Raw genomic sequence first — 27864 nt, 5'->3', positions numbered from 1 at the left:
CCCCAAAGAGCAGGGCATGAGACCAGGGAAGTTGGTGAGGCATCAGGGAGGGAAGTCAGGGTGCTGGGAGTGGTTTTATTCCAATCCTCTTTCTTCCCATTGCACCTTTGTCCTATGTGATTTGGAGGTGGAGGAAGTGTCTGGAAATCACAAAAACCTCCCCATCTCCATGGGAGTGATGGCTGGCGGTAGGGGTGGAGGTACCACCTGTTCTTTTAGGTCTCTATTTGGAGGAGGTGGAGGCCTAGAGGCAGGAGGAGGAAGGAGGAGGCTGATGAAAGGGAGCAAAAGGGGTTTTCCCTCCCATCTTCCTCCCTCTCCCCCTCCCCCTGCTTCTACCTGTTCAGAGAGCCTGCAGCATGACAGGTTGGCCAGGATGGAGATGGGCAGGGGGAACTGTGATAAAAAGATGAAGTTCCCCAGCAGCATGGAGAGGGGAGGGACTTCCTGTGGCACCTGGCCAGGCTGCAGTTAGCGGGACATTCGCCAGCCTGGGGCCCACTCCTTGTATCCCAGGGGTAGCGGGACACAAGCAGTGATGGCATCCAGCTGCTGGGGGCCTGTATCATGCCTCACTGAATAATCACAACCCCTTTTTGGTTCTACTTCCCTAATGTGTCAATAAAGAATGCCAAAAGTTCATCTATATTCTTCCACTGTGAATTTTGTGCTAACATATTGAGGGTGGGGTGTCTCTGTGGATTAATGGGAACCTGGAACATAAAATCCAATTCCTAGAAGATTAGAGCCCCCTTAATGAGTTCTGTATGGGGGCCTGGACCATAGCTGACGATAAATATTTAACAACCACCTCATTGGACATCAAATGAAAAGAACCTAATTTTAAAAAGCTCCACATTTTATTACTGGCTGCTCCTTTAAATACATTTTGTGATAAACCTGACATTTATCTGATAAATCAAACAGAGGAAGATGAGCTGGTGAGATTAACCCTGAATCAGAAGTGATGAGTAAATCTCCATAGATTTGGTTAGTTTAGAGTTTATATTTGATAGCAAAGTTGACTCTATATATTGGCAACCTAATAAAAACTGCTAAAACTGTCAGTGGAAAAATATGTTGGAAGTTGAGAAAATAATTTTGAGTTAATTCTTATCTTTTTTTGTATTCCAATCAATGTTCATCATTTTTGTTTATTTTAATCCAGGACTTGTACAGAATCCCACCAAACTGAAAGGAGTGCCTTAATTTTCTGAGCCCTAGCCAAATCCAAATAGGGCTTTCATGAAATTGTCAAACAAGCCAAGGCTTTGCCTCATATCTCTGTTACCCCATTAAAGAGAGAGAGAGAGAGAGAAAATCTGATCTCTCCAGTAACAAACTCTTCCATCCTCCACACTTTACCTCCCCCTAAACCACAAAATAAGAACATCAGATCCAATTTTTCATTTGGTTTAAAATCCTCTAAAATTTGGATTTTAATACTGATCTTCAGCATCAAAGACGTCCTGTTCTTGGCTAAACCGCTATGTAGTGTTTGTTGGTGGCTCTGTTTCCAGCTGTGATAGTAGGTGCTAGAAGTTGTTACATTTCAACTCTGGGCCAGGTGATTTTTATTTATTTCTTAACTGAACCTGATGCCAGGTATGAAACACTCAGCCTCATACAAAAGATGGAAGAGCAACTATTAATTCAATTATTAAAAAGTCTTGGGTAACAAAGGGCATTTTGTGTACTCTCTCTGTCAAACACTTTGCCCAAGGTCCTTAGAAGCCTCCTGATTCCTAACTCTGTCCTCTTGCTACTACTTTCGTATTTCTTGAAAAAAAAAAAAAAAACTTGCACAAATGGCATTTTTGATAGTGCACAGATTACCAAAGTATTTGAATAAAAAAGATGGCACATATGGCCTGAAGGTATGGCCCCATGATACCAAAGTCCTCTATGACAGAAAAAGGAACAAGGTAATTTCTCTGTGTTGTCCTCTGAGCTGTGGGAGAGCTGTCGGTCCATCATGAAGGATCCCATGGATGATGACCCGCTGGCACCATCCACAATCTTAGTTCTCATTTCAGTCTCCCACAGTGTTGAAGGGAGAGGATCATTTTATTTTCATCATGGCATGATTCCATTCTGACTGTGGTCTTTGGCCCTGGTCCCCATCTGAGGCTACGAAGTATCTTTCCCCAACCAGATTCAAATATTAAATTAAAACAGATGTGCAAAACTACACAAACAAAAATCCGCCACCAAAACACAACCCTACCCCTCCAAAAACCACCAGCTTTGGGGAGAACCAATCAATGTCCATCATTCTCATGTCCTTATCCTAAACAATTACAAAAAGAACAGATCCACATTCCTCCTTAACCTGTGGTTGTTTCAAGGTCCAAAGAGGCCAAAGAAGCTGAGGTCTAGAAGTTCCTGGGGTGGTCTCCACGACCCCTCTTGGGCCACTCCTCATCCACCCACCTGTGCAGGACCTTCTCCACGTCGGCCCTGTGGTAGAGCCTGCAGAGCTCCATCAGCTGGCCCACTGGCCTCTGGCTGTTCCGGAGCAGGAACTCCAAGGTAGGGCTCTGAGGCCGCTGCTCCAGGAAACACAGTTCATCATAGGGCATGCCCCATTTACTTGCAAAATTCCTCCAGTTTTTTATTGTTGGGTGACATGGATCCAGCTTTATCCTGATGACATCAAGCAAGTCCTGATCATTGAGTAAGTCACTTATGGTCGGGGCCCGGAGCACACAGGAGGAACAAGTACAGTTCTCCTTGCAGGACTCATCTTTGCTTAGGTCTGCAGGAACAAGCAATATGGTCCACAGGTCAGCAAAAAAGCAAACACACGCGTCCATCTCTTCCATCCTTTATCCTTCCGCTGGAATGCCAGCAGCACTAGTGGACAGCACAGTGCACCTTAGAGAGGAATATTTCAGGATACTCCTTTCTATATATTCACACAACAAATGTGGCATTTTTGACAGCCAAGGATGGCTTGCTTTGCTAGAAGCACTAGTGAGATTTTACACAGTCAGCTTCCCTTTCTTTTTGAGACTCTCTGTGTCTTACATTGTGTGTTTGGGGGACTGCTGGCGGGAATCTGAGTTTGGAGGAGCAGGGCTCTCTCTGTGGGCAGGTCACCAGAGGAAGTCACGCTCAACTATCCCATAGGTACACCAGCCTATACCTACCTGGACCTCCACCCCTACCCCTTCCAAGTTACAAGTCAGCCCTGACAGCTTTTGAATGCCTAACATGGCATGTTAGGGTATAAATGATTACACAATTCTTTAAAAGGCCTTTAAACACACACACACACATACACACACTCACACACAAACAGAAAACTGGAATATCCAGTCTATATGCATATTTGAAACGGAGAGATAATTGATAATGCCAGAAAACTTACTTTTTAGATTTATGACCACCTTATCATCCCTTTGCCTTTATCTGTGTTTTCTTCACCCATGCAGCTGCTTTGAAGTGAAGCCAACACCCTGAGGTGTGCACAGTGGGATGGATGAACAGGAGGCTTCTGAGCTGAGCCTCACCAAGGAGGGCACAGCCCCAGCCCAGGGGAAGGGCAAACATTTTTCCATCAGTTATCTCTAGCCTCATTTCAATACGAGGGAGCATGAGTGTAGGGGGAGGGTGAAGGAGCCGGGAAGAATTGCTGGCAAACTATTTACAATAAAGTTGTAAGTGGTGTTTCTGCACAGCATGGCATCGTGTCTTCAACTCTGCATTCATACTGGGTCTCCTGACCCTTCTGACCAGGGACTTTAACACCCAAAGGCTATGCCAGAGATCACTGGCTTGGAAAATTCTGGGAGGCTGCAACGACCTTTACTATTCTGAGCCCTGGACTTCCCAGTTTAGGGAAATTAAAAATTAGAACAAGACAGTGTCTTTGGTGATCCAAAGATTGTGAACCAGCAATCTGGAGGCAAGTATAAGATGACAAAAACCATAAAAATCCTGCTCATATTCATTGATCTGGGATATAACTTCAGGAAACCCAGCCTAAAGAGATAATCTAGAATATGTATACAAATGAAAATGTTTAATTACAGTCTTATTTTTATTATCCATTTTTAAAAAACAAATGTCAAAGTTAAGGGATTAGTGGAAGAAATTTTTGTACTACTTGATGGAATTTCTTTAAAGATTTTATTTATTTATTCATGAGAGACACACAGAGAGAGAGAGGCAGAGACACAGGCAGAGGGAGAAGCAGGCTCCATGCAGGGAGCCCAATGTGGGACTCGATCCCAGGTCTCCAGGATCAGGCCCTGGGCTGAAGGCGGCACTAAACCACTGAGCCACCCGGGCTGCCTGGAATTTTATTTAAATAACTATGAAGACCACGTAGCAACCCAGAGAATGCGTGTGCTGTAATGTCAAGTGAAAAATGCAAGATGTAAGGGATGTGTGTATTGGACATTAGAAGTATATGAGAACTCGATGTTACTATTACTATGGAAGGAAATGTACAAAAATGGTAATAGCTATTGTCTTAATTCCATAGGATTTTCTATTTTCCAAACTTTCTCCAGGGCTATTTTATTTCTATGGTAAACAATGTATTACATGAACAAGCAGGTTCCCACCTGACTTTGAAGGTCACCTGGACCTCCTGTTGCTTTGAACGGCCCCCCCTCACACCAGCTGCCCTTGGATATGGCTGCCTCTGGAACTGGGCCCAAGGCTCCTAACACCCCTTTGGATACCGCCTATTGCATGCTAGGCTGTATCCTTTCTGAACGTTCCTTCTGACAGCTGAGCCCCGAACCCCCAGCCCCATCCCACCATGGCCCAGCTGCATCCCTTACCCTGTCGTCTGATGTGCTGAGATTCCAGCCTGTCTCACTGCTAAGACCTAAAACAGTACTTCAATTTCTCCCCCTAAGGCACCCAAAGCTCTCTGACTCCCCTATTGACTTAGAGCTCCTGAGATGTCCTGGTGGACTTTTTCACTGCATCCACCCAGTTCCCATATCGCAGCCTCCACTGGAAGCTCTCCATGCTATAATTCCTGTCTTACTTCCTACGACATCCTTAAATACAACCCGTGCTCCAGACCAGCTGGACTACTCCATTCCCCGAACTTCATCCATCCTACAAAGCCTACCTCAGATCAATTAAAAAACTAATAATCAGCTCAGTATAGAAATCTGGAAGTTATATACCCTTAGAGATTTTGTATAACCTATTGAACATTTCAGGCTTTCCCAAATTCTCACAATTTAGAGGAACAATTTGATGCAGACTGTTGCACATATATTTTTGGCCACATCTATACTTGCCGCACCAGTAAGGGGATTGTTAGGGCCAAAAGTATGAGCATTCTAAGGCCATCAATGCATGTGCCGCAAACAGCTTTCCAGAAATAAAGGTGGTACCAATTTATACTCTAACCAGGGAACAGTGATACCACTTATCTCACCTGACCCTTGTCAGCACCAACTAAAAAATGTTTGTCAATTTCCCAGTTGGAAAAATGAGGCCTCCATGTCTTTTCTGGTGTTTTCTCTCTGATCAATTTTCTCTCTTCTCTCTCTCTCCCTCTCCCTCTCACAGGACTTCCTCAACTGAACTTCTCTTTCTCTGCTGAGCTTCGTCCAGCCCATAAAACCCACCTCAGATTCACCCGTTGGCATGAAATCTCCCCAGCTCCTGTCCAGAATGCCACCTCACTCAGAATTCCATCATTTTGTTTGCATCTCCTGACTCTGCCTTGCGGTGAGATGTTCTGCATGGTTTTCTTGTTCCTCATTACACCTTAAATGCCCTGAGAACAGATCCAGATCCTTCTGCAGTGTGTTCCACATCTTAGAGTTTAAGAATGCTGAATTACATTTCTGTGTAATATCGGGAGAGCCATTCTTGAGCCATGTTAATAATGATGCATTAAGAAGTAAAGCTTTAGCAGCATGATGGGACAATTGTTTATTTACTTAACAAACTTTGTGGGATGCCTGGGTGGCTCAGCGGTTGAGCATTTGCCTTTGGCTCAGGTTGTGATCCTGGCGTCCTGGGATCGAGTCCCACGTCGGGCTCCTTGCATGGAGCCTGCTTCTCCTCCCTCTTCCTATGTCTCTGCCTCTCTGTGTCTCTCATGAATAAATTAAAAAAATCTTTTAAAAAATGAACTTTGTAATGGCAAAGGTGATTTCTTACTAAAAGAAGTATGTAAGGGAAATTCTGCAATATTCTTTGCTCTTATTTAAAGGTGGGATCAAATGAACAATATTCTGTCAAATGGCCATGAAAGCACGTATAATTCTGTTTTTGTAAAAACAAACAATACAGTAGTGGCGCCTGGGTGGCTCAGCCAGTTAAGCATCTGCCTTCAGCTCTGTCATGATCCTGGGGTCTTAGGATGGAGCGCTGTGTTGGGCTTCCTGCTCAGTTGAGAGCCTGCTTCTCCCTCTCCCTCTGCAGCCCCCTGGCCCCAGTTCCTGCTCTCTCTCAAAAATGATAAATGGGATCCCTGGGTGGCTCAGCAGCTTTAGTGCCTGCCTTCAGCCCAGGGCATGATCCTGGAGTCTCGGGATTGAGTCCCGCATTGGGCTCCCTGCATGGAGCCTGCCTCTCCCTCTGCCTGTGTCTCTGCCTCTCTCTCTCTCTCTCTCTCTGTGTCTCTAATGAATAAATAAAAATGATAAATAAAAACCCTAAAAAAACAATATAGTCATTCATATTCATATAAAGCATATATACCTATTCACAAAAAAAGTCTGGAAGTATGTATAACAAAATTGTTAATAATGGATATTTTCTAATTGTTTATGATTGTGTTTCTTTGGATGCTTCAAAAAATATTTTTAAATGTCACAGAAAAATAAAGGATTGAAATCTCCAAGTCCTGCATTAAATATATTGGAGCGCAAAGGTCATCTCTGACACCACCTTTGTAAGATTCAGTGTTGGTGAGATTCTTTCCTTTGGTGTCAAGAAAAGGAATAAAAATATTAATAAATAATATAAAGAAGAAGAAAGACATCAGTAAGGTTTCTGCAAAGCTCCTTTAAGCCTTCTAGTGTAGGAGAAGCTTTTCTTTGAACTTTGACCATTTATTAGTTTGTCTGAAAAGAAATGATGTGCCAAAAATCTATCGGTTTCCCTTTTGTATTTTTTGTGACACAAATCACAAACCGTTTACTGAATTGCAATCGACACGAAACATCAACACTAGTGAATTTAAAGCTGCCTGCTTTAGAATCATAAACTATAATTAGCTCCCTGGTGGACTTAAGTGGAGAAACCTGTTTTGTTTTGTTTTGTATCGTATCAAATGTATTTCGTCCTATACTGCCTTAAACACCTATCATGTAATGGTGCACATAAAAGGCTAGGCTGGGCGATGCCTTGGGGAAGAAACAATTGTGGGGAGAGAGAGACATAGGACCAAAGAAGCTTTCATCAGAAATGGGGGGAAATGGGATTATTACCTGATGCCTCTCAAAAAACAAGCACAAGGGTTCTATATAGCTGCAGCTCAGAAATTGTTTGCCAAATGAGTGAAGAAGAACTATGCTTTCTCCCCAGGAGAGAAGGGACACTTGTTGTTTTTAAATAATTTCTACACCCAACGTGGGGCTTGAACTCACAACCCCAGAGATCAAGAGTTGCACACTCTACCCACTGATCTGGCCAGGCACCCACTGATAGATTTGTTACTACTGTTTGATGAGTCTTAGGACCTGAAGAGAGAAAATTAAAGGAAAAAGAATGTTGCTGTGTCTCCTGACAATAAAGAGGTATTGGGAGAAAACACTACAGCATTGGTCTTAAAATACAAAAGAAGGGATTGATTCTAGACTTGGGGGAGGAGAAGGGAGGGCTATTTCAAAAAGGAAGTTACTCGGATTGTCTAATGAGGGTCCTCACTTGCCATATTTTGACACTTGACTGGTGTACTTTCTGCTGATGCAGAGCCAGAGTGGAACACACCATCAACGTACAATGACTTCCTATTTTAGAAGCCAAAGCCCTAGAAAACCCACTCTCTGTGAGTCTAGTCTGAGTACTGGTTTACACTTGGGGAGAGTTTGTCAGAGGAGAAAGCAACAGATTTCCCAGTGCCTCTTCATCCCACCACAGTCATTTATGGAGGGAGGGGCTAAGATACAACCAGCCCCTCCATAGGGGCTCAGAGTCCTTAGTCCTGGATCATTCCAACCTGTGTCATGTGGGGCTCACTAAATCTCAGTGCTCCAAACTCCTACAGCCTGACTTCTCTAGGCATTTCACATCTACAGACTTCTGATTCCTCATCCATGAAATGAAAATGATAATTTCTATATCTCATGAATTAAATGAGATAAATGATATGAAAGCATTTTTGTTAGATCTTATGTAAAGATGTTAGGTTTTACATTTATTATTATTTTTTTAAGGACACTGGGAAGAAAAGAGTCCCCATGTAATCTGGCCCCTGCTGAAATCTTCCAGCTCCCTTCCTTCTCCATTGCCCTCCCCTCCCACATTTATCCCCAGATCACTAAGCTCAGGCCTGCCTCAGGGCCTTTGCACCAGCTAGCTTTTCTCCCTGGAGTCCTCCTTCCTCATTTCTTCACATGACTGGCTCCTTTGCATTGTTCAGGTCCCCATGCACCTTTTTAGCTGAAAGCAGGATCCTCCTCTGCCAGGAAAAATCCTATTACCCTTGTTTATTTTCCTCAAGGCACACCTACCACCATAAGTAATGACTTATTTATTTGTGGTTTTTGTCTGCCACTCCCAACTAGTATATAAACTCCAAGAGGAAAGAGACTTTGCTGTCTGATGTCACCACTTCATCCCAGGCACAAAGCATGTGCTCAGTAATATTTGTTGAGTAAATCAAATGAATGAAGAGTGTGTCATGGAGAAATAGTCCAATTAGAAACCTCTGAGCAGCCTAAGAGCTACCCAGAAAATTTCAAATCAACCAAAACTTTTTTTTTTTTTTAAGTGCTAACTGAGCATATACAAGGCAGAAGAAAGACTCCTGATTGCTATGGAGAAGGAGTAACCTGTGTGTCACAGAGATTAATAACAGCTTTAGAGGCATGCCAACTGGCTGTCAGTACCAGGTAGCACGGTGCAGGTGTGCAACTTGGACAGGTAACTGAGATCGCCAAGGCCATACCCTCACTCCCTGAACAGGGGCAGAGAGACCTATTTCATAAGGTTGTTACAAGGATTGAATGAGATCATCCATTAAAGCCTCTTCCCAGGGCATGATGGGCAGGCAACAAAGGATTAAGAGCTGTGGATAGCGAGCATAACCAACGGCCTTTTTAAAAGCAGTAGTTCTCAACCTTGGCTACCAGATAGAACTCTTCCTCCCCTCAGAGCCCCACCTCCACCCCCAGGGAAATTCACAAAATCCTAACTCTGGCCCCACCCTCGAGGATCCTTAATTAATTGGTCTGGGGTGCTGGAGGGACATGGGAATTTTTTTTTAAAAGATTTTATTTATTTATTCATAGACACAGAGAGAGAGGCAGAGGGAAATGCAGGCTCCACGCAGGGAGCCCGATGTGGGACTCGATCCCGGGTCTCCAGGATCACACCCCAGGCTGCAGCGCGGTGCCAAACCGCTGCGCCAACGGGGCTGCCCGACGTGGGAATTTTTAAAGGCTTCACTGGGAATTCTAATATGCAGCTGGGGTTGAAGACTATTTCCTTAAAGACAGCTGTGGGGTAAGCTCTTAGAAGGGTCTGCCAAGATTACGTTTTGGAATCAGAGCTACTTTTCTTTGAGAGATAGGGTGTCTGTTTGGTGATTAAGTCTTTGAGCAGAAAACATTTCCCCACACTCAGCAGTAGATGTGTGGGTTTTCCTACAGGGTGTTTCCTGTCCTCTCTCCTTAATCTTCATCCACTCTCTCATACACATTTACGCAGACTTTAAAGAAGCGTTTAGGAATCAAGAATGTTCGCTGACAAGGTGTGGCTCAGGTCACTTAAAACATCAGTAAGAAACAGTCTGTGTCCAACGGCACACCATATAACTCCAGTGTGGGGGGCTGGCAGGTTTTAAAATACTGGTCAATTAAGAGTTAATTGTGAATTGGAACAAGATTCAGGATTCACAGAGGTCATGATTAGTTGAGCCTAGAAATTGGCTCCAGTCAGGATGTTGGCAGTGGATCACAGACTGCCTTAATGTGTCTCCCTGCAGGGTAGGTGCTGTTTTATCTTGTACACCCTGGCTTTTCGAGAGCTATTTCTACATGGGTGTTTCCCTCCAGTGTGCTCAGGACCACTGGGAGCTTCTAGATCATTTATTATAACGTTCCCCAGGATACATAGTTAATTCAAACAATTAAATAGTAAACATCTTTCCATTGGCAACTTTGCAACTAGCAAAATACTGTGGTCCTGAAATAAAACACCTCTATCCCAGGTGTCTACAAATTATCAGATTTGGAGCTTGCAAAATGCCAACAAAGTATCAGAGTAGAGCTGAATACTTCTGCAGTAATGTGTGTTAAGGTTGTAAATTTGTGCTTTTTTTCTATGTGTGGTTTCCAATGTGGTTGGAAATAAATATATTTAAAATGTCAGTTTATGGCTTTGATAAATCACTGGGGTGCATGCACACATCACATTATTCATCGGAGGTAGTTTATATGCTCTGAGCTGGAAAATGATGAACTATTTTTATCTCCCAAGAAACTAACCCAAAGGCTTTTGGTGGGCGTTTGATCTCTTAACCAAAGGGAAAAACAATCCCATTTCATTCTCTCTCTCTCAAATACCCTTTAAAGGAGACATCAAGCACTGGGGAGTCTAACTGATAAATTGGAAGGATCTGGGATAGTAAATCATGCTGCACCTCAATTTTGTCATCAAACAAAACTGGAGCATAGAGGGCATTTTAAGAGAAAAACAAACTTAGGTAAGAAAGGACCCAGGTAAAAATAAAGCATAGAATTCCATGGGAATTTGGCTTCAGAACTTATGTGAAAAAGACATATTAACAAAGCATCATTTAATGGACCTAATTTGAAAAAAATAACAATCCTAGTTTACATTCATTTCTGTGGGGAAATTCGGTATGGGTTGGGCAAGTGCTGAATTATGTGAGGTTGTCGGAAAGTCATCCTTGAAAAACTGGCCTAGTGTCCAGACCAAGTGCAGGAAGTGTGGTCTGTGTGATATCTACTGCCACCAGATGGGGGACAAGGAGAGGTTTATATTTTCAATTTGGGGGATACTTTCTAAAAACTGAGTCTTACTCCTTTCATGCCGGACTGCTTTCATTTTGAAAACCTACATGAAAACGCTGTAAAACTCTAATGGCTCCTTTAGCCGAGTAAACTGAACGTGATTTGCGTTGTTGTATTAATCCAGGGCATCACAGTGGGTGTCCTCCTTCTTGTGCTCTGCACCCCCTCCCCCAGTTGTTTGCTTCTGCACTCACTAGCTCCACGAAGGAGGCTTTGCTTTTCTAGTGGTAGCTGATTCTGATTTGCATTTGTTTCCTTTGCCTGATTTCAAACCGTCAGCTGTCATTTCTCAGTCTGTCTCCTCCGTCCTTCTATAGCAGTGCCTTCCATGCTCCCGACAGCGCTTATTCTAACCAGCTAGAAGCCAGATTGCAGACAACTCAGGTTTTCAAAGACAAGAATTAAATAAAATCCAGGCTCTGAGTTAAGGCCTGGGGCCTGATCTAGGGAAAGTAGCAAACCTTTTGTGAAAGGTATTGCAGTGTTCAGAGACTGACTTTGGAGATGGGGCCAGGGATAGGGGTGGTGGTGGGAGCTTGGGCTTTGGCTTCCTTCCAGATTCGGGCCGTATCTGAGATAGCTGACCCGCACCCCACTGTATGACTCCAACATTCAATGTGGTTACTACCTGGCCACTGCGTCTGACCAGTAGAGAGGCAGCCTGGTGCAGTGGTTGGGACTGAGCTCCTGGCCAGGCCCTGGGCTTGAGTCCCACTTAGGATTCCTGTGACCCAGCACCAGCCACGGGACCCAGCATTGCTTCTGTAACATCCACCTGGTGAGGAAAGTAAGTTCTGAGTTGTCATGTGCACTTTTTCTAAGCGGCTTTTTAAAGGGCTCAGAACAGGGCCTGGTACACAGTAAGTGCTAGATTAGTGTTTGTAACTAAAATGATAAAATAAATCTTAAGTTGCTACCCTCATTCAAAGACTGAAATATGTGGATCAGCTTTTGCCTATTTATCCAAGAGCAAAGCCATTAAGTCAGTGTGTCTCATCTACCTGTTTAGGAAAAACAAAACCAAAACCAAAACTCCAACGAAACACCTGAACACTCACTCTTGTGTGCGAGTACTATGCCAGCTGCCAAAGGTACCAACTTCAATAGCACCGTCTGCTCTCAATAATATCACTTGCTATCACTGTGAGGAGTTTATTCTCTTCAAAAGTTTTCCATTTCATTTTGACACAGGGAAAGTTTTTTAAGAGACAAGTGAAATTTGATGAAAGTTAATCTATCAATAAGAACTTTAATTTATGGGATCCCTGGGTGGCGCAGCGGTTTGGCGCCTGCCTTTGGCTCAGGGCGCGATCCTGGAGACCGGGATCGAATCCCACATCGGGCTCCCGGTGCATGGAGCCTGCTTCTCCCTCTGCCTATGTCTCTGCCCCCCCCCCCCTGTGACTATCATAAATAAATAAAAATTTTAAAAAAAGAACTTTAATTTATAAAGGTTATAGATATTCCTAAATAACTTACCATATCCATGTCCATTTTAGCTCACATTCCACATTAGTGGGGAGGGTGCTAGTCCTTTCAAAGTTTAAATACATATTTTTTTTAATTAGAAAAGAAATATGTGCTTATTGCAGAAAATCTGAAAATTCAGATGAGCATAGGGGAAAAAATTCATGCCCTTAGCACCCAGGTGAATCAGCCTTTTACAGATGTCCTTGGTCATTTTACCATACATTGTATACATTTATTTGCCTACATCTAATCATTTGTTATATATGGATTTGTAGATACAGGTTAAAGTTTTGGGAAGAGAGATTTTTCTGATATCCACTCATGTTAGAAATTTTAAAAATAGAAAAGAGTGGAAAGAAAACAAAAATTGACTGCTTGTGTGCCAAAGATGCTTTCTCTTCCTCATATTACCCAGGGAGGGTTTTGGTTTTTTTGTTTTTTTTTTTAAGGATTTTATTTACTTATTCATAAGAGATATAGAGAGGGGCAGAGACACGGCTAGAGGGAGAAGCAGGCTCCCTGCAGGGAACCCGATGTGGGACTGGATCCCAGGACCCTGGGAACACAACCTGAGCTGAAGGCAGACCCTCAACCACTGAGCCACCCAGGCGTCCCCAGCAAGGTGCTTCTAATCTGAGCGTGTCTGCTGTGGCATTTCTGAGAGAGGATAAATGCTGGCCAGCGGTCTTAGCCTCAGGTAGGGGTGGGGTGGGGTCCAGGGAAGGCTAGTTCCAGTGGGTGTCCATATGGGACCCTGACATTGGCCCTGTCCCGTGAAACCCGGTGGGAAGGCTCCACTGCAAGTTCATGTGGCTCAGTTTCCCCTTTGACTTCTCTCATCAGGGTAGTGCCTGAACTAGAACCAGGATACCAACTTGTCTCCCAGAGCTGTACTTTTGCCACGTGGCCTCCTTAGGGAACCTGGCACACAGTAGGTCCTTAATAAATAAAAATCCACTGAATGAAAAAAAAATCACCTAGAGTCTCACCACCCAGAGATAACTGTTACTAACATCATGTTTCCTTCCTTCCTTCCTTCCTTCCTTCCTTCCTTCCTTCCTTCCTTCCTTCCTTCCTTCTTTTCCCTTCCCTTTCTTCCCCTCCCCTCCTTTCCCCTCCCCTCCCCTCCCCTTCCCTTTCCCTTTCCCCTTCCCTTTCCTTTCCTTTCCTTTCCTTCCTTCCTTCCGTCCTTCCTTCCTTCCTTCCTTCCTTCCTTCCTTCCTTCCGTCCTTCCTCTTTCTCTCTTAAGTGGAGCCCAAGGTAGAGCTTGAACTCACGACCTTGAGATTAAGACCTGAGCTGAGATCAAGGGGCAAATGCTTGGGCACCTGGGTGGCTCAGAGGTTGAACATCTGCCTTTGGCTCAGGCCATGATCCCAGCATCCTGGGATCAAGTCCTGCATTGGGCTCCCCAAAGGGAGCCTGCTTCTCCCCCTGCCTGCATCTCTGCCTCTCTCTCTGTCTCTCATGAATAAAAATAAAATCTTAAAAAAAAAAAAAGAGGCAGATGCTTAACAGACTGGGCCCCCTGGGCACTGATAACATCATGTTTCTAAGGGGAAAAAAAAAGTTGAGAATACATCCCAAGTTCTGATTTTCAGCATGGTCATGTGTGCACAGTCCAAGTAGATTTGGTGGTGACGGATTACCCTGGGGGTTTTAGGGTCCACCACCCTCCCCCTAAAAAAGAAAGAAACAAAACCCTGATGACTCAGCCCTTCAATAGGTGTTTTAAAAGGTATAGAAAACATTAATGAGGTTTTTCTGTATTTTAATCATTCTTTTGGTAGCCTATGTTAATGCTCACTCCAGATGTTCTCTGTGATCAACTAATATAAAATCTGAAGATTGCCAAAATTTCCAACTTAAAGTAACAAGTGGTGGAGGAGAAACATCTTCATGTTGCTCTGGTTAAATACACCAACAGCAGAAAGGGGCTCACAGCATGGGGCGCCAGGGCACAGGGCAGGGAATGGAGGCAATGGCTGGCTACCCTGGCTGGCCTCAGCCCCCTTGCCTTCTTCTACCTGGCAGTTTTCCATCCATGCTAACTCTGAAGGAGGAGGGTTTGCTCTGTTCTGACTGGTGCCCCATCCTAAACTTTTCCTATCAAGAACCCAGCTGTGACCCTCATGAGCCAAGTCAGGTTAGCATGGAGAAAAGACTCTGATACCTTTTGTGAAATCTGGTTAACATTTCCTTGCAGTTCCCTGCGGCCTGTGGTTGGAAAGTTTCTCTTGTCCGTAATACAGATTTTTAAAATTAATGACAAACAGATTTGCAAATTATCTTTAGTTTAGCTGTGCCAGTTATCAGAGAAACCCAGACATCTATCGAATCAGTCCTTTACCTGAAAGGGGATCTCCAGTACTGTCTGGAAAGCCATTTTCTTCTCCCTGTCAACCAGAAAGCAACCTTCATTAGAATCACACCCATACGTGAATGGAGATATTATCAATTTTCCAACGTAGTTAAATTTCCACCAAAGCCCAGCAGGGTGGGTGGCGATGGATCTCAAAAACAGTAAAGGGCAGGGACCGCCTGCGTCTCCCTCTAGAATAGAAGCTCCTGGAAGTAAGGGGCATTTGTCTGTTTGCTCCCTGTGCTGAGTCATCCATGCCCAGAACAGTGCCTGGCACATGGAAGACACTGATAGATGAACAATGTGCTGGTGTTTTACTTTTATTTCACACTAGGGATGACTTTTCTCTTGTTCCCTATCTACTCTTTGCTTGGGCTTGTTGTCAGTCTAGGTTGTAATTTGTTTATGTGTCTATTCTATTTATTTTTTAAAATATTTTTATTTATTTATTTATTTTAAATATTTTATTTATTTATGAGAGATACAGAGCCAGGGTTGGGGGGAGGGTAGAGACACAGGCAGAGGGAGAAGCAGACTCCACGCAGGGAGCCCAATGTGGGACTCAATCCCGGGTCTCCAGGATCACACCCTGGGCTGAAGGTGGCACTAAACCGCTGAGCCACCCGGGCTGCCCTATTCTTTTTTTTTTCTTTTTTTAAGATCTTATTTATTTATTCATGAGAGACACAGAGATAGAGGCAGAGACACAGGCAGGGGAAGAAGCAGTCTCTCTGCAAGAAGCCTGATATGGGACTTGATCCCAGGACCCCAGGATCACGCTCAACCACTGAGCCACCCAGGTGCTCCTTCTATTGTATTTAATATATATATATATATATATATATATATATATATATATATATATATATATATATATATATATATCTCAGAACAGCAAGGAGAAACTGTCAAAAGGCAGTGTCCAAGTATCTGCAGAGATGATAGCGTTTCTGCCCTTCTACCGGGGGCTCTATTTTTACAAGTAGGGCTAGGCCACCAGATATGGTACATGGAGGGATTTACTCTGACCTGGTTGGAGGATCTGTGTGCACAAATGAGTTTTCAATGACGTCAGTAGAGGAGACCATCCTCAGGATGCGTCTGTTTGTGTTAACTCCGTCTTTGTACAATGGAAACCCCTCCCACTAGCTACTATGACCCCCTTCCATCGGGTTCTGGAAGCAGCACTGGAATTGCATCCAAAAGCCCTGGTCTCTGCATCCTCCTTTGTGGATTAGGGGGGGCCACATATAGGCTTGTCACCAAAGACCTCTGCATTCTCAGTTTCCTCCTTAAAGATGTGCAACTCTTTAAAAGGTGTCGATCTTTTAGTCTTCTCTTCATCTTCTGAGAAGCCCTCTCCCTCATTCAGAGCTCATATATTCTCATGTCTCAGCAGCGTAGATACACTCATCTAATTATGAGCCTCCTTTTTATCCCCACATGAGCAGCATTCCTGCGTTTAACCAGCCAGATTCCGCATCCACCCTCCTCCCCAATCTAAATATTTCTTATTTCTGTTTGAGCCTTGCTCCTCGTCACTGTCCTAACTGGGATGAAAAGCAACCTGCTCACTCTGATGCGTACACTGGGTAAAGGTTATAGGAAGTTTGTGAAAGAACAACAATCTCCTTTTTACTTTTCCAAGGCTCTACAATGGTAGGGCCACTGTTGGACCGGTCATGTAAGGACCTGCCTTCTCACATCCGCACAACTGCAGCAGGATGGGGCAGGCCCGCTCTTTTATCAGCAGACTCATGGTTCTGTTCCCCGAACCAGAAACGTACAGGGAGCAAACAGAAACGGGACCTTCAGCTGGTGTTTAGAGACACAAATGTTAAAACTTGACAGACTCTGTGGTACAACGGGGATCACTGCCAACACATGAGCATTCCTTTAACAAAAGACTACGTTAACATGGATTTGACTGGATTTCTCATAACCTGAAGAAAATTTGTATCAGAGACAACATCTGGCCAGAATCATCCCTGTGAGAGAGACAAGGGATGTGACATGACACAGAATGAGGTGTGAACGTTGATGGAGACAGAATACAGAAGAATATCTATTATCTCTGTTCTTACTCTGATTATTATGTTATGCTACTTCTTAGGTTAGTTGTCCAAGAGTGAAATCAGAAAAGACTTATTTTTGCATTTTTAAAAAATGACCTTTACTCAACACCTCTTGATGAAGCACCTGATATGCACCAGCTCCCCATGTCAGAACCTATATACAAAGATAAATCTGAACCCCTGACCTCAAGGCCTGCCATCAGATATGCTGGGGAAATAGAGATGCACATAAATAACTAAAGTATAAGGCAGAGGTGATGAGTTCCAATAGGGATGCATAGACCCAATCAGAGAGGAGACGTTTCCTCTGACAGGAAAAAAACCAGAGGAGGTTTCTCCAGACATGTTTGAGATGAACTTTGCTGAGGATCTGGACAGTGGGTACTTGGAGGCAAGGCATTGAGCTGGAGGCCCACGTGAGCTAGCAAGGAAGTGGCAACATGGTGTCCATAAGGCACTTTGTCTGAAGCAAAGGCCATGAGAAACAATAGAAGGAGATGCTCTGAGGCCAGACTCAGGCTGGGAGGGATTTACTCTGACCTGGTTGTCTAAGGAGCTTCATCTCACAGACAATGGGGAGGCAGGGGGGGCGGTCACTCAGGAGCTCTTTGCCAGAGGCAGGCATGCTCAGAGCTATCCAGGAGCAAAGCAGGAAATACCACCTGGCTGTGTGCACAGCACAGGAACACGGCAGCTAGAGAGCCATGTACAGGCCAGGTGACTGTGGGTGTGGTGGGGGAGAACAAGATGGCCTCAAAGGTGACAATTAAGGAGACCCTACACAGCTCATCTAGGAAAGGAAAGGGTCATGAGGTGTGAAATCAAGAGCAAGTTTTGAAGGGTCATGGTTAAGACCATGAGATGTCCGTGGGTGTTGAAAACAGGGTGCTGGCCCTTGAGGGAGACCAAGGCCGGGGATGAAAATATGGATGTTGACAGGATTGTGGAAGGAGAGAGAGAGACACTGGAGAGCAGGACGTGTGGTCAGAGCCTTCTGGAGCACCCTTATACCTACATTTTGGGGGCAAGGGAGGGAATGAGGAGGAAAGCAAAAAGGAAGGTCAGCAAGGAGGGAGACAAGCAAGAGGTGACAGCAGCAAGTTAGGGAAAGTTCGGGGACTCTGTGGGCCCTGCAGAGACAAGATTTGGTGAGATGAACTGTGGTAACTGAAAGCAGCTCTAGCAGAGAGATGGACATGAAAACCGCTTCTGCCAGGTGGGTGGGGAGGATGCAGGGGGGTCTGTCTGCCGGGCTCCCCTCTCTCAGCCCTTCTGTCTGCCAAAATTTCTCTTATCTTTGAGCTCCCAGCTCAGACATCACTTCCTCTTAGAAAGCCTCTGCAAGGCCCCAGCCTGGGTTCCGTGTTTGGGTGCTCCCACGGCATCCTGTCTGTGCCACCCCAAGGGACGCTTGCTCCACTGGCTGTGGGGGTTTGAGGTGTCTCTCTCCCGCCCTCGGCCTTGGACTACCAGGCAAGGGCCCCTGTCCATGCCATGTCCTGTGATTAGCACATCTGAGGCAGATAACACGTAATATCTGTGGAAGCGACGGTGAGTGGGAGGAGGAAGGAAAGAGGACACAAATGGGGTGTGGAGTCTCTTCCCCAGGCCAGGGGATGAACTTCCTCCCTCATGATGCTCTCCCTATGCCTCCTTCATGCCCTCCAATCCTCCTTGGTGGCCTCGTCTTCTTGGTCACTGATTCTGCAGCCTGCCCCCAGCTCCACTGTTCTGGCCTCACCTGGATTCCTGTCCACTCAGTCATGTGTATAAAAACATCCTAGGGATCCCTGGGTGGCGCAGCGGTTTAGCGCCTTCCTTTGGCCCAGGGTGCGATCCTGGAGACCCGGGATCGAGTCCCACGTCGGGCTCCCAGTGCATGGAGCCTGCTTCTCCCTCTGCCTATGTCTCTGTCTCTTTCTCTCTCTCTCTGTGTGACTATCATAAATAAATAAAAAATTAAAATAAATAAATAAAAATAAAAATAAAAATAAAAAATACAAACATCCTAGATTTGTGTGCCAGCAGTGGGCCTCTGTAGGCCAATCCTTAGCTCTGCCCTCCCTTCCCCCGACCTTGCTCTAAACTGCTGAGTGCTGCTTTGGAAAAAGAAGTGACAAACCTTCCACATTCATAGGATCACATATCTGACATCAGCTGGGCCTCAGCTGCTCCTTGGCCATGTTTGGATCTTCCTTCCAGCTGTCCTCCTTGAGGCCCTCTCGAGTTCTGTTCCAAACCTTCTCCACTCTGCTGAAGGCCTCATCCCCATTTGTGTCTCTTCTCCCGAGAGGTGGCTGGGCCAGTGGATTCATCCTCACTCTCCTCCTTCTCCCATCTCCAAAGAGATGGTGTCTTTTCACCTTCAAGCCCCAACCTTTATCCTTGAACTATGGTCCTGTGAAGATGTGTTCAATGGCCCTTACCGGGAAGGGTGGGACATATCTTCTCCATCTCTATATGGCTTAGCACTGAGCTTACGTGCTGTGTTCAGAAATATTAGGTCAATATAATGGAATCCAGCGTCGTCGCCAGGGAGCCTCTCACTATAGCACAGGTCTTGCCTCCAAGATCACGTCAGACCTGATGAGTGGTCTGAGGTGGACAAGGGAGCAGAGGATCAGCTCATGGATGAGAGCTGGGATACAGAGAATGTGGCAGGTTCTGTGATGTTTCTGGAAGCAGTTAATGGGAGGGATTTCCAAAAGGAGACTGGGCTTCACTTGGATATCAGAGAGATGTCCTGTACCAGTAGAAAGTGTAGGCAGGTGATCCCTGGTGATGGGCAGAGCCACTACCAGTCCTCAGGAGGTGTACTGGTGTTGGGAACCTAACACTGGCCTGGTTCTAGTAACTGGAGTCCAGGGGACTGGAGAGCTAGACTTGGGCAGGGAAGTCCAGCCCGTGGCATCCCTGGGACCCAGGATTGGGACCTGAGGGAACGGATGGTCCTCAGCTGCATAAGCCATAGCTTGAGATCTTGCTGATCCCATTAAAACTGATCCAGGAACACGGAGGCCAGAGTGGTGAGTCAGAGTGGCACTGGGCTTAGGTGTGAGCGGCCCAGGACAGCAGGGGAAATAAGCCAGGGGCTTCAAAGACTTCCAACTCTATCCCTCCCCTTGCATGTCTGCCCCTTCCCCTCTAGGGGATCTTATCACATACAAGACTCCCCCTGTTCTATGCCAACTTCTGAAACTAGCACCCTCACCCCACCCCTTTTCTTCTTCCCTAATTCCTTCCAGACTTCTCAAGGACTTACTTCTGCAAAGTGCATACTATGCCAGGTGCATAATGCCTTTGGACTAGCTCACTGACTACTCCAAGAGCTATTTAGGAGCTAAGAATCACCATTTACAAATGATTAAAAAAGACTTCTGTTGAGAGGTCTTGTTTTAATTACGAATGGAGTTCGAGTATAAAGTATTGGCTTTGTGGGAGAGAATAGTTTCCGAGTATGGTTGAGTCTGTATGCCAACAGAGAAAGTTCTAGGTAAGAAAAAAGATGGAATAACCCAAACAACCAGGGTTAGGGTTTAGCCTAGATGAATAGGTGAATGGATTAACAAAATGCCAAATGCTATCCAGCCTCAAAAAGGAAGAAAATTCTGAGTCAGAGTACAACATGGATGAATCTTGAGGATGTTATGGTAAGTGAAATAAGCCAGACACAAAGGGACAAATACTGTATGATTCCAGTTAAATGAAGTCCCTAGAGGAATCAAATTCAAAAGGCAGAAAGTAAAATAGTAATTATGAGGAGGTGGGTGAGTGGAAAAGGGAGAATTCATATATAATGGGCATAGAGTTTCAGTTTGTGATAATGAAAAAGTTCTAGAGATGGGTGGTGGTGATGGTTGCACAACATGAATGGACTTAATGCCATAGACCATATACTTAAAAGTGATCAAGATGGTAAATATTATGTTACATGTATTTTACCGCAATAAAATTTTTTTTAATCTCCTTAGGAATCTGAAGGGACTGCAAAGTTGAACACTAATGTTTTCTATATTCAAGCAGGCTAAAGAAAATCCCCATTTTGTAAAACCTTCTCATTGTGAATGTGAGGGAATTACCTTGTATTTGGGCAAAGGTATTAACTGCTGCCAAAAACTCTTCGAGCAGAAAGAAAGTTGGCTGGGTTACACAAACTTTTGTACTTTGGTTAGCTTATAGACTGGTAGCCAGGTCCCATTTCTGCTTAGGGAGCTGAAGGCACCAGGTGGTGAAGAGCCACCTCAGGAGATTTCACACAAGGCTCACACAGGGCTCTGGAGATTTCACAGAGCAGCAGAAACCCCAAGGCCAAGAACACACTGTGGAGAAAACTTTCTCCTCAGAGATGAATGGACATCCCACATGGGGATGGATTGATAAGCTAGAGATGCTGATAGATTGCTGGGGAAGGTACTAACCAGCACCTAGGAGCTAGTCTTCTGGGAAGCATGCTCTTCTCTACTGTCTAGTCCTATCTCTAAATGTCTGGCTTAGCTAATTAATAAAGAGCGCCATCTTTGTTATTTTGCAAACAAGGGAAAGGGTAACTGGGTGGGAAAGCACTCAACCGGCTGGTTGACTTGATTATTACCTGAGTCTGACTGGAAACCACCATGAAGACCCAAACCAATTATCACTGCTCACCTGGTCAGAACAACCTGAATTATACCCAAAGGGCCAGAAAGAGCTGCCTTCCATGCAAATGACTTACTTACTTGAGGTACCAGTTCAGCCAAATTACTTAAGTGGCTTCTTTGGGAGAACAACCAATGGTAAAACCTGATCTCTCTGCTTTAAGACAGTATCTTAGCAAATGGCTTTGAAAATATGATTTTAAAAGCTTAGGTATGCATTTAGTAACAGAGCTTCCATAGCATGGATTCAGACTATTCTAGACTCTCTCCTGTCACATAGTCAGTGAAACTCAAGCCACTTTTAATGGTGTAAATTCCCAAGACAGAGCTGGTTTCCATGTAACTGAACGACATGTATTTATCGATGATCCGCTTCTACACAGTAGGACTAGACTATGAGTCTCCTGTTGGATTTTTCTATAGCAATCTATACTTAATTCTTTTTCTGCAAATTATTATTGCAGTAACTGTTTACACTTTTACTCTTTACTGAAGAATACTCTCTCTCTTTATACATATATATGTGTGTATATATATATGTATGTGTGTGTCTACATATGGATAGATCTATTTATTTGAAAGTATATTCCAGAAACTGACCTTAAGAAATGTATTTAATTCAGGCTACATTTACCAAGCACCAGCTCAGTGTCTGAGACCATTCTAAGGCATATGAAGACAAAGGAGCCATATCCCTGCTGCTTCAAGGTTACAAGTTGGTAATGAAACAAAGACATGAGCATAAATATTGACAACACAAGGAATGAATAACATGTTAAAGAGGCACAGAGAGAATGTCAAGTGAAAACAGAGAACAGGGAAAGTTTCACACTGAGGATGAAAGAACGAAATGCAGAAGAATAGAAGTTGGAAATAAAGGCTGCACTGCTTTGCTGGGGTGAGAGCAAACCTGTGGGTTTGTGTACATTTGGCTCAAATAGGGTTCTCTCCTACAAGGAAGGCCTGCTACTTCTGGAGTTGAAGTGGGGGTCAAAGCCTGGAGCAGCTGCTCATTGCAGGCTGGGCATGCTCAGGTGTAATTTCATCCCCTTGCTATAGTTTCAAAGGTGAAGGAGGCAGGGGTTTTCCCCTTGAGCATGAAGTATGGTTGATTACTGTTCAGAAAGATCGCCAAGTGTTTCAGAGGAGGCTATGGTTTGCTTGTGCAAAGGTCGTGGGTGTAATGGAGGGGCAGGGGGTTTCCGCCTAGATTTCTAACACTCACAAATCCCAGGTGTAGGATACACGTGATGCCAGAGCAGACTCGTGCAAGGCTGCGAGGTGAGCAAGTGCATTCACCATCCCACAGCTCACTCTATAATTTTCCCGTGGTACACAATTACATGTAGGCTAAAGAAAGACCACTTGGTTGGAGAGCCAATATATGGAAGTTGGTTAGGCCTAAACACCATCCAGATGTTTGAATAAATTATTCTATTACTTTTTCTTTAATTTGAAAAAAATACCAAAGACATGCACAAAATAAAAAGTACTGATGGCTCTTGACTGATGATTTTTCTTAAAAAAAAAAAAAAGACATAATGATTTTTTGACCTTATGGTAGTGCAAAAGCAATATGTATTAATAGAAATTGTACTTCAAATTTTGGATTTGGATCTTTTCCCGGGCTAGCAATCCACAGTATGATCTTCTCCCCTGAGGCTATCCAGTGGCCCCAGCTCCCAGGCAGCCACGCAACCACAAAGGTCAACAGCCAACACTGACAACCGTTCTGCACCCACACAGCCCTTTTACTTCCCACTTTCAGTTACTCAATCAATGACATGAGATCTGCAACACTTTGCTATCAAATAGGCTTTGTGTTAGATGCTCTTGCCCAACTGTAGACTAACATAAGTGTTCTGAGCATGTTTAAGGTGGTCTGGGCTGAGCTATGGTATTTGGTAGATTAGGAGTAGTAATGCATTTTCAACTTAAATATTTTTAACTTATGATGTGTTTATGACAGCACAACCCCACTCTAATATCTCTACTCAAACTGGTTTTTAAAAACACTGCAAGAGATGTGGAAATCTTTCTCTCACTCTCTCAGCCCATCTCTTAATCCATCTCCCTCTCCAAAGGTTACTGGTTACAATCTGGGGCATGTCCTTTCTGATTCCTTAGTCATAGGATCCAAGATTGAGACAGGTTTTTAGCTCCAAACCATACTAGTGTCTATCTTTTTTTTTTTAAGTGGGGGAGGAGCAGAGAAAGAGGGAGAGAATTTTAAGCAGGATTTCCACCTAGCGCGGACCTTGATCTCACAACCCTGAGATCATGACCTGAGCTGAGATCAAGAGTTGGACACTTAACCGACTAAGCCAGCCAGGCACCCCTACAAATTGTTTTATTTAATAATACCTTATGGAGGCACCTGGGTGGCTCAGACAGTTAAGTAGCTATCATGATCGTGGGGTCCTGGAATCGAGTCCAGAGTTGAGCTCCATACTCAGCTGGGAGTCTGCTTCTCCCTCTGCAACCCCCGGCAATGCTCTCTCTCTCTCAAATAAATTAATAAAATCTTTTAAAAAATAATATCTTATGGATATCTTTTAAGGCCAGTGGTCTCTCCTCCTTTTTATGGTTTTAACTGTACTGTGCCAGAGTACCAAATGTATTTAACCAGTCCCTACAGATGGACATGTAAGTTATCTGCAATTTTTCTCTATTTCAAACACACTCTGTTATGATTTCTGTAGGATAATTAAAAAGAGATCACCTGATCAATGAGTAATAGATGCTGCCAGTGTTCTGAAAGTTGTATCAATTTGCACTCTCAACTGTGCAGGCAGGTGGCTGCACCCCAACACCCACACCAATGGAAAATCTAAGTGAAAATTCTAACTCACTAGTGAAATTTAAAGGCATTACAGCCAATAAAGCACTGAATGATAATGAGAACAGAAGCCTTTAAGTCAAACAATTAGAGTAGATATAATGAGGGACTGTATAATTTAATGACTAATAAACTCTTCTTATGCTGTTCTTAGGGAAATAATTACTAAGTGCTAGAAAGCCAGCATTTCTGCCCTTTGGCTTATGTGTGCCTTACCACAAAAATATTATTTTGACTTGGCTCAGATGTAGAAATAAGTTAAAGAAACATCAAATTAGAGTACAGATCATCCTTAACTTATAACAGAATTATATCCCAATAAACCATTGTCAGTTAAAAATATTCTAAATTGAAAATGTATTACTACATCAAACCTACCAAACACCCTAGCTCAGCCCAGCTGATCTTAAGCATGCTCAGAACACCTACATTAGCTGGGGAGCCTGGGTGGAGCAGTCAGTTAAGCATCAGACTCTTGGTTTCAGCTCAGGTGGTGATCTTGGGGTTGTGGGATCAAGCCCCATGCTCAGCAGGGGTCTGCTTAAGCTTCTCTCCCTCTTCCTCTGCCCCTCCCTCCCACATACTCTCTCTCTCTCTCAAATAAATAAATCTTAAAAAAATAAAAAAGAAAAAATAAATAAAAAAGAACACTTACATTAGCCTACAGTTGGGCAAGATCATCAAATATGGAGCCTACTTGATAAAAAAGTGTTGCAGAATTCATGCCATTGATTGAGTACCATACTGAAAGTGGGAAGCAGAAGGGTTATGTGGGTGCAGAATGGTTGTCAGTGTTGGCTATTGACCTTTGTGGTTGCGTGGCTGCCTGGGAGCTGGGGCTGCAGGCCAGCCTCAGGAGAGAAAATTATACTGTGGATCGCTAGCCTGGGAAAAGATCCAAATCCAAAATTTGAAGTGTGGTTTCTACTGAACATGTGTCACTTTGCACCACACTAAAGTCAAAAAAATTGTAAGTTGGCTTGTCCTAAGTCGGGGACTGTCTGTACCTTGATTTTTCTTTTAAAATTTCATTTCTGGGAAGTTTATTAAGGCCCTGGAATGGTGACTGCAGTGGGCAGCATGAATTTGTAGTGGGAACAGCAGTTTACATTTCACTCTCTTCTCCAGCATTCAGAAACACAGCATGCACGTGGTCCTGGTCTACCCAAACCCAAGGATTTGGCAAGGCAAGTTCCACTAATAATCAGTAAGAGGAGCACCAGCACCAAAATGCCTGACAAAGGGAGGGCTGTTGAGAGCTGAGACTGCAGACAGGGTTGAGTTGGAGGGGACTTCAGAGTCTGAGGTGGAAGGTCTGCTCCCTGTGATAATGTGCTAGGAGATGCAGTTGTTCCCAGAGATGGCACAGAGTGAGGAGGCAGGTCAGCTGAAGATCACCATGCCGGATACCCAAATATAATCTAGAACAAGTAAGATGACACATCCTGAGGGAGTTAAGTTCTATCCTAGGAGATGGAATCAGATCATTGTGTGTTTTAGACAAAACTGCCTAGGATATCAAGACCAAGAAAGAATCTACCCCTTTCAAAGACCCTAAGCAAATTCACCTGGTCTTACTTAATTTTAACTTTCTAGGGGTTTGTGTATCTATTCCCTAATGGGGCACCCCATCACCTTAGCAGAGGTGGGGGCGTCAAGCACACAGACTGGGTGGGAAGGTGGCTAAAGAAAGGGGAAAGGGAGAGGGAAGGGGGGGCAAATGTGTACTACTTGCATTTACAGAATAGGTGGTTTCCATCCCAGCAAAACCCACCCTTGAAATTCCTTGTCCTTCCTCTGAAGCTCCAGACAGCTGTGTATCGAGAGACCTCTCCAAGCCTGTTTCAAAAAGGAGCAATCTATTTTGGACGGGTAGTTAGTGACTGCAAAGCTGAAGGAAGTCCCTGTCACCAGAGTTAAAAATAGCAAGTTCAGGTTCCAGGGAAAGTTTCTCTAGTTTTACCTAAACAGCACTGCTTCCTCATTCTCAGGACATTGTCTCAGGGATGTGGCGAGACACTACCAAGGACTTCCTACAGCCAACACAATCAAAGCACAAACTACAGGACTCACCAATCTGTTAAACAGATCTTGTTGGCACTTGAAACAGGAGTGCCGCAGAAGGGCAGGTAGGGGCCTGCCAGGCTGACTCCCGGGAGATACCATCGACAGCAAGCGCTGCTTGGGTCCATTCCCTGTCATTATAATGCGCATAATTGCTTCGGGTTTGCACAGAGTCTGCTAGATTTGGTTGCGCTGCCAAGGCCATGAGGCTGTTGGAAAGGATTTTGCCAGCTACCTCTCAACCTAATTTAAAGAAAAGAGCAACCCTACCATTTTCCGGTTTTATTCCAGCAGCTTTTACCCAAGCTTACTCTGCCAGACAGCTAGCATTTAGAACTGGGAAAAGCCTAAAAGCTCCCTAGGCAAGAGGATCAGCAGCAAGTGGTAACAGCAGCTGCTACTGACTCAGAAATGCTGGGTATGGGGGGTGGAGGAAGGTGACACTGGACAAGGCACAGGTCCCAACTCTCTGCCTCATCAACTATCTCTGGTTCCCTTCACGGGAAACAGAAGAAATCACAAACAACATGATTTTCATGGGCCCCTTTGGCTCTAACAATACCAAGCTGTCAGTATGCAATGTCTGGCCCAAACCCACTTTCTAAATTGTCAGGATTGGCACGCTCAGCTGCCCTGTGACTTAGGCCTGGTGGCAAAGAGTTTAGGAGAGAAGGCACAATAGGCAGGACATGGGCCTCTCGGAGCTGGGAGGCAGGTGAGGACCCAGAGATAGCCTGGGTGGCACAGTTGGTTGAGCAAATGATTCTTGGTTTCAGCTCAAGTTGCGATCTCAGTGTCTTGGAATAGAGCCCCACATTGGGCTCTACACTCAATGCAGAGTCTGCTTGAGATTCTCTCTCCTTCTCACTCTGCCCTTCCCCCTGCTCTCTCTCTCTCTAAAATAAGTAAGAGCTTAAAAAAAAAGAAAAAGAGAAAAAGAAAGAAAGAAAGAAAGAAAGAAAGAAAGAAAGAAAGAAAGAAAGAAAGAAAGAAAGAAAGACAGGCAGGCACGGATGGTAGGTGAGGGGTCAAGGCCATGGGGGAGAGTCCCACCTAAAATACAAAACATGTGTCCTTGGAAAGAAAAGACTTCTGTTTCTTTAGTGAATAAACAAGACACAAGATTGGCCACAAGGTCTGGGGCTGCTACTTTAGCTCAATAATTAACTAAGATAGTTCTCTAGCTCACAGAGGGTTGAGAATTTCAGTCTTGGTCATCCTACGGTACTTT

The 27864-nt window shown here is 44.3% G+C and overlaps 1 protein-coding gene across 1 annotated transcript in view; it reads right to left on the bottom strand.

Annotated features, from left to right (window-relative positions):
* Positions 1–1134: 1134 nt before the first annotated feature.
* The window catches only part of EDARADD (EDAR associated via death domain), a 59962-nt gene continuing 33232 nt past the window's right edge, over positions 1135–27864 (bottom strand). Inside the window, exons 5-6 of the mRNA XM_055308910.1 lie at positions 15010–15055; positions 1135–2758 (exon numbers count right to left, since the gene is read on the bottom strand). Coding sequence (XP_055164885.1) covers positions 2376–2758; positions 15010–15055 — 429 coding nt within the window. The 3' untranslated portion in view covers positions 1135–2375. The remainder of the gene's footprint in view (positions 2759–15009; positions 15056–27864) is intronic.

The sequence above is a fragment of the Nyctereutes procyonoides genome, unplaced genomic scaffold, assembly GCF_905146905.1.
Source record: "Nyctereutes procyonoides isolate TBG_1078 unplaced genomic scaffold, NYPRO_anot_genome, whole genome shotgun sequence".
In the NCBI taxonomy this organism is placed as follows: Eukaryota; Metazoa; Chordata; class Mammalia; order Carnivora; family Canidae; genus Nyctereutes; species Nyctereutes procyonoides.
This window is presented reverse-complemented; position numbering and strand designations above follow the sequence as displayed.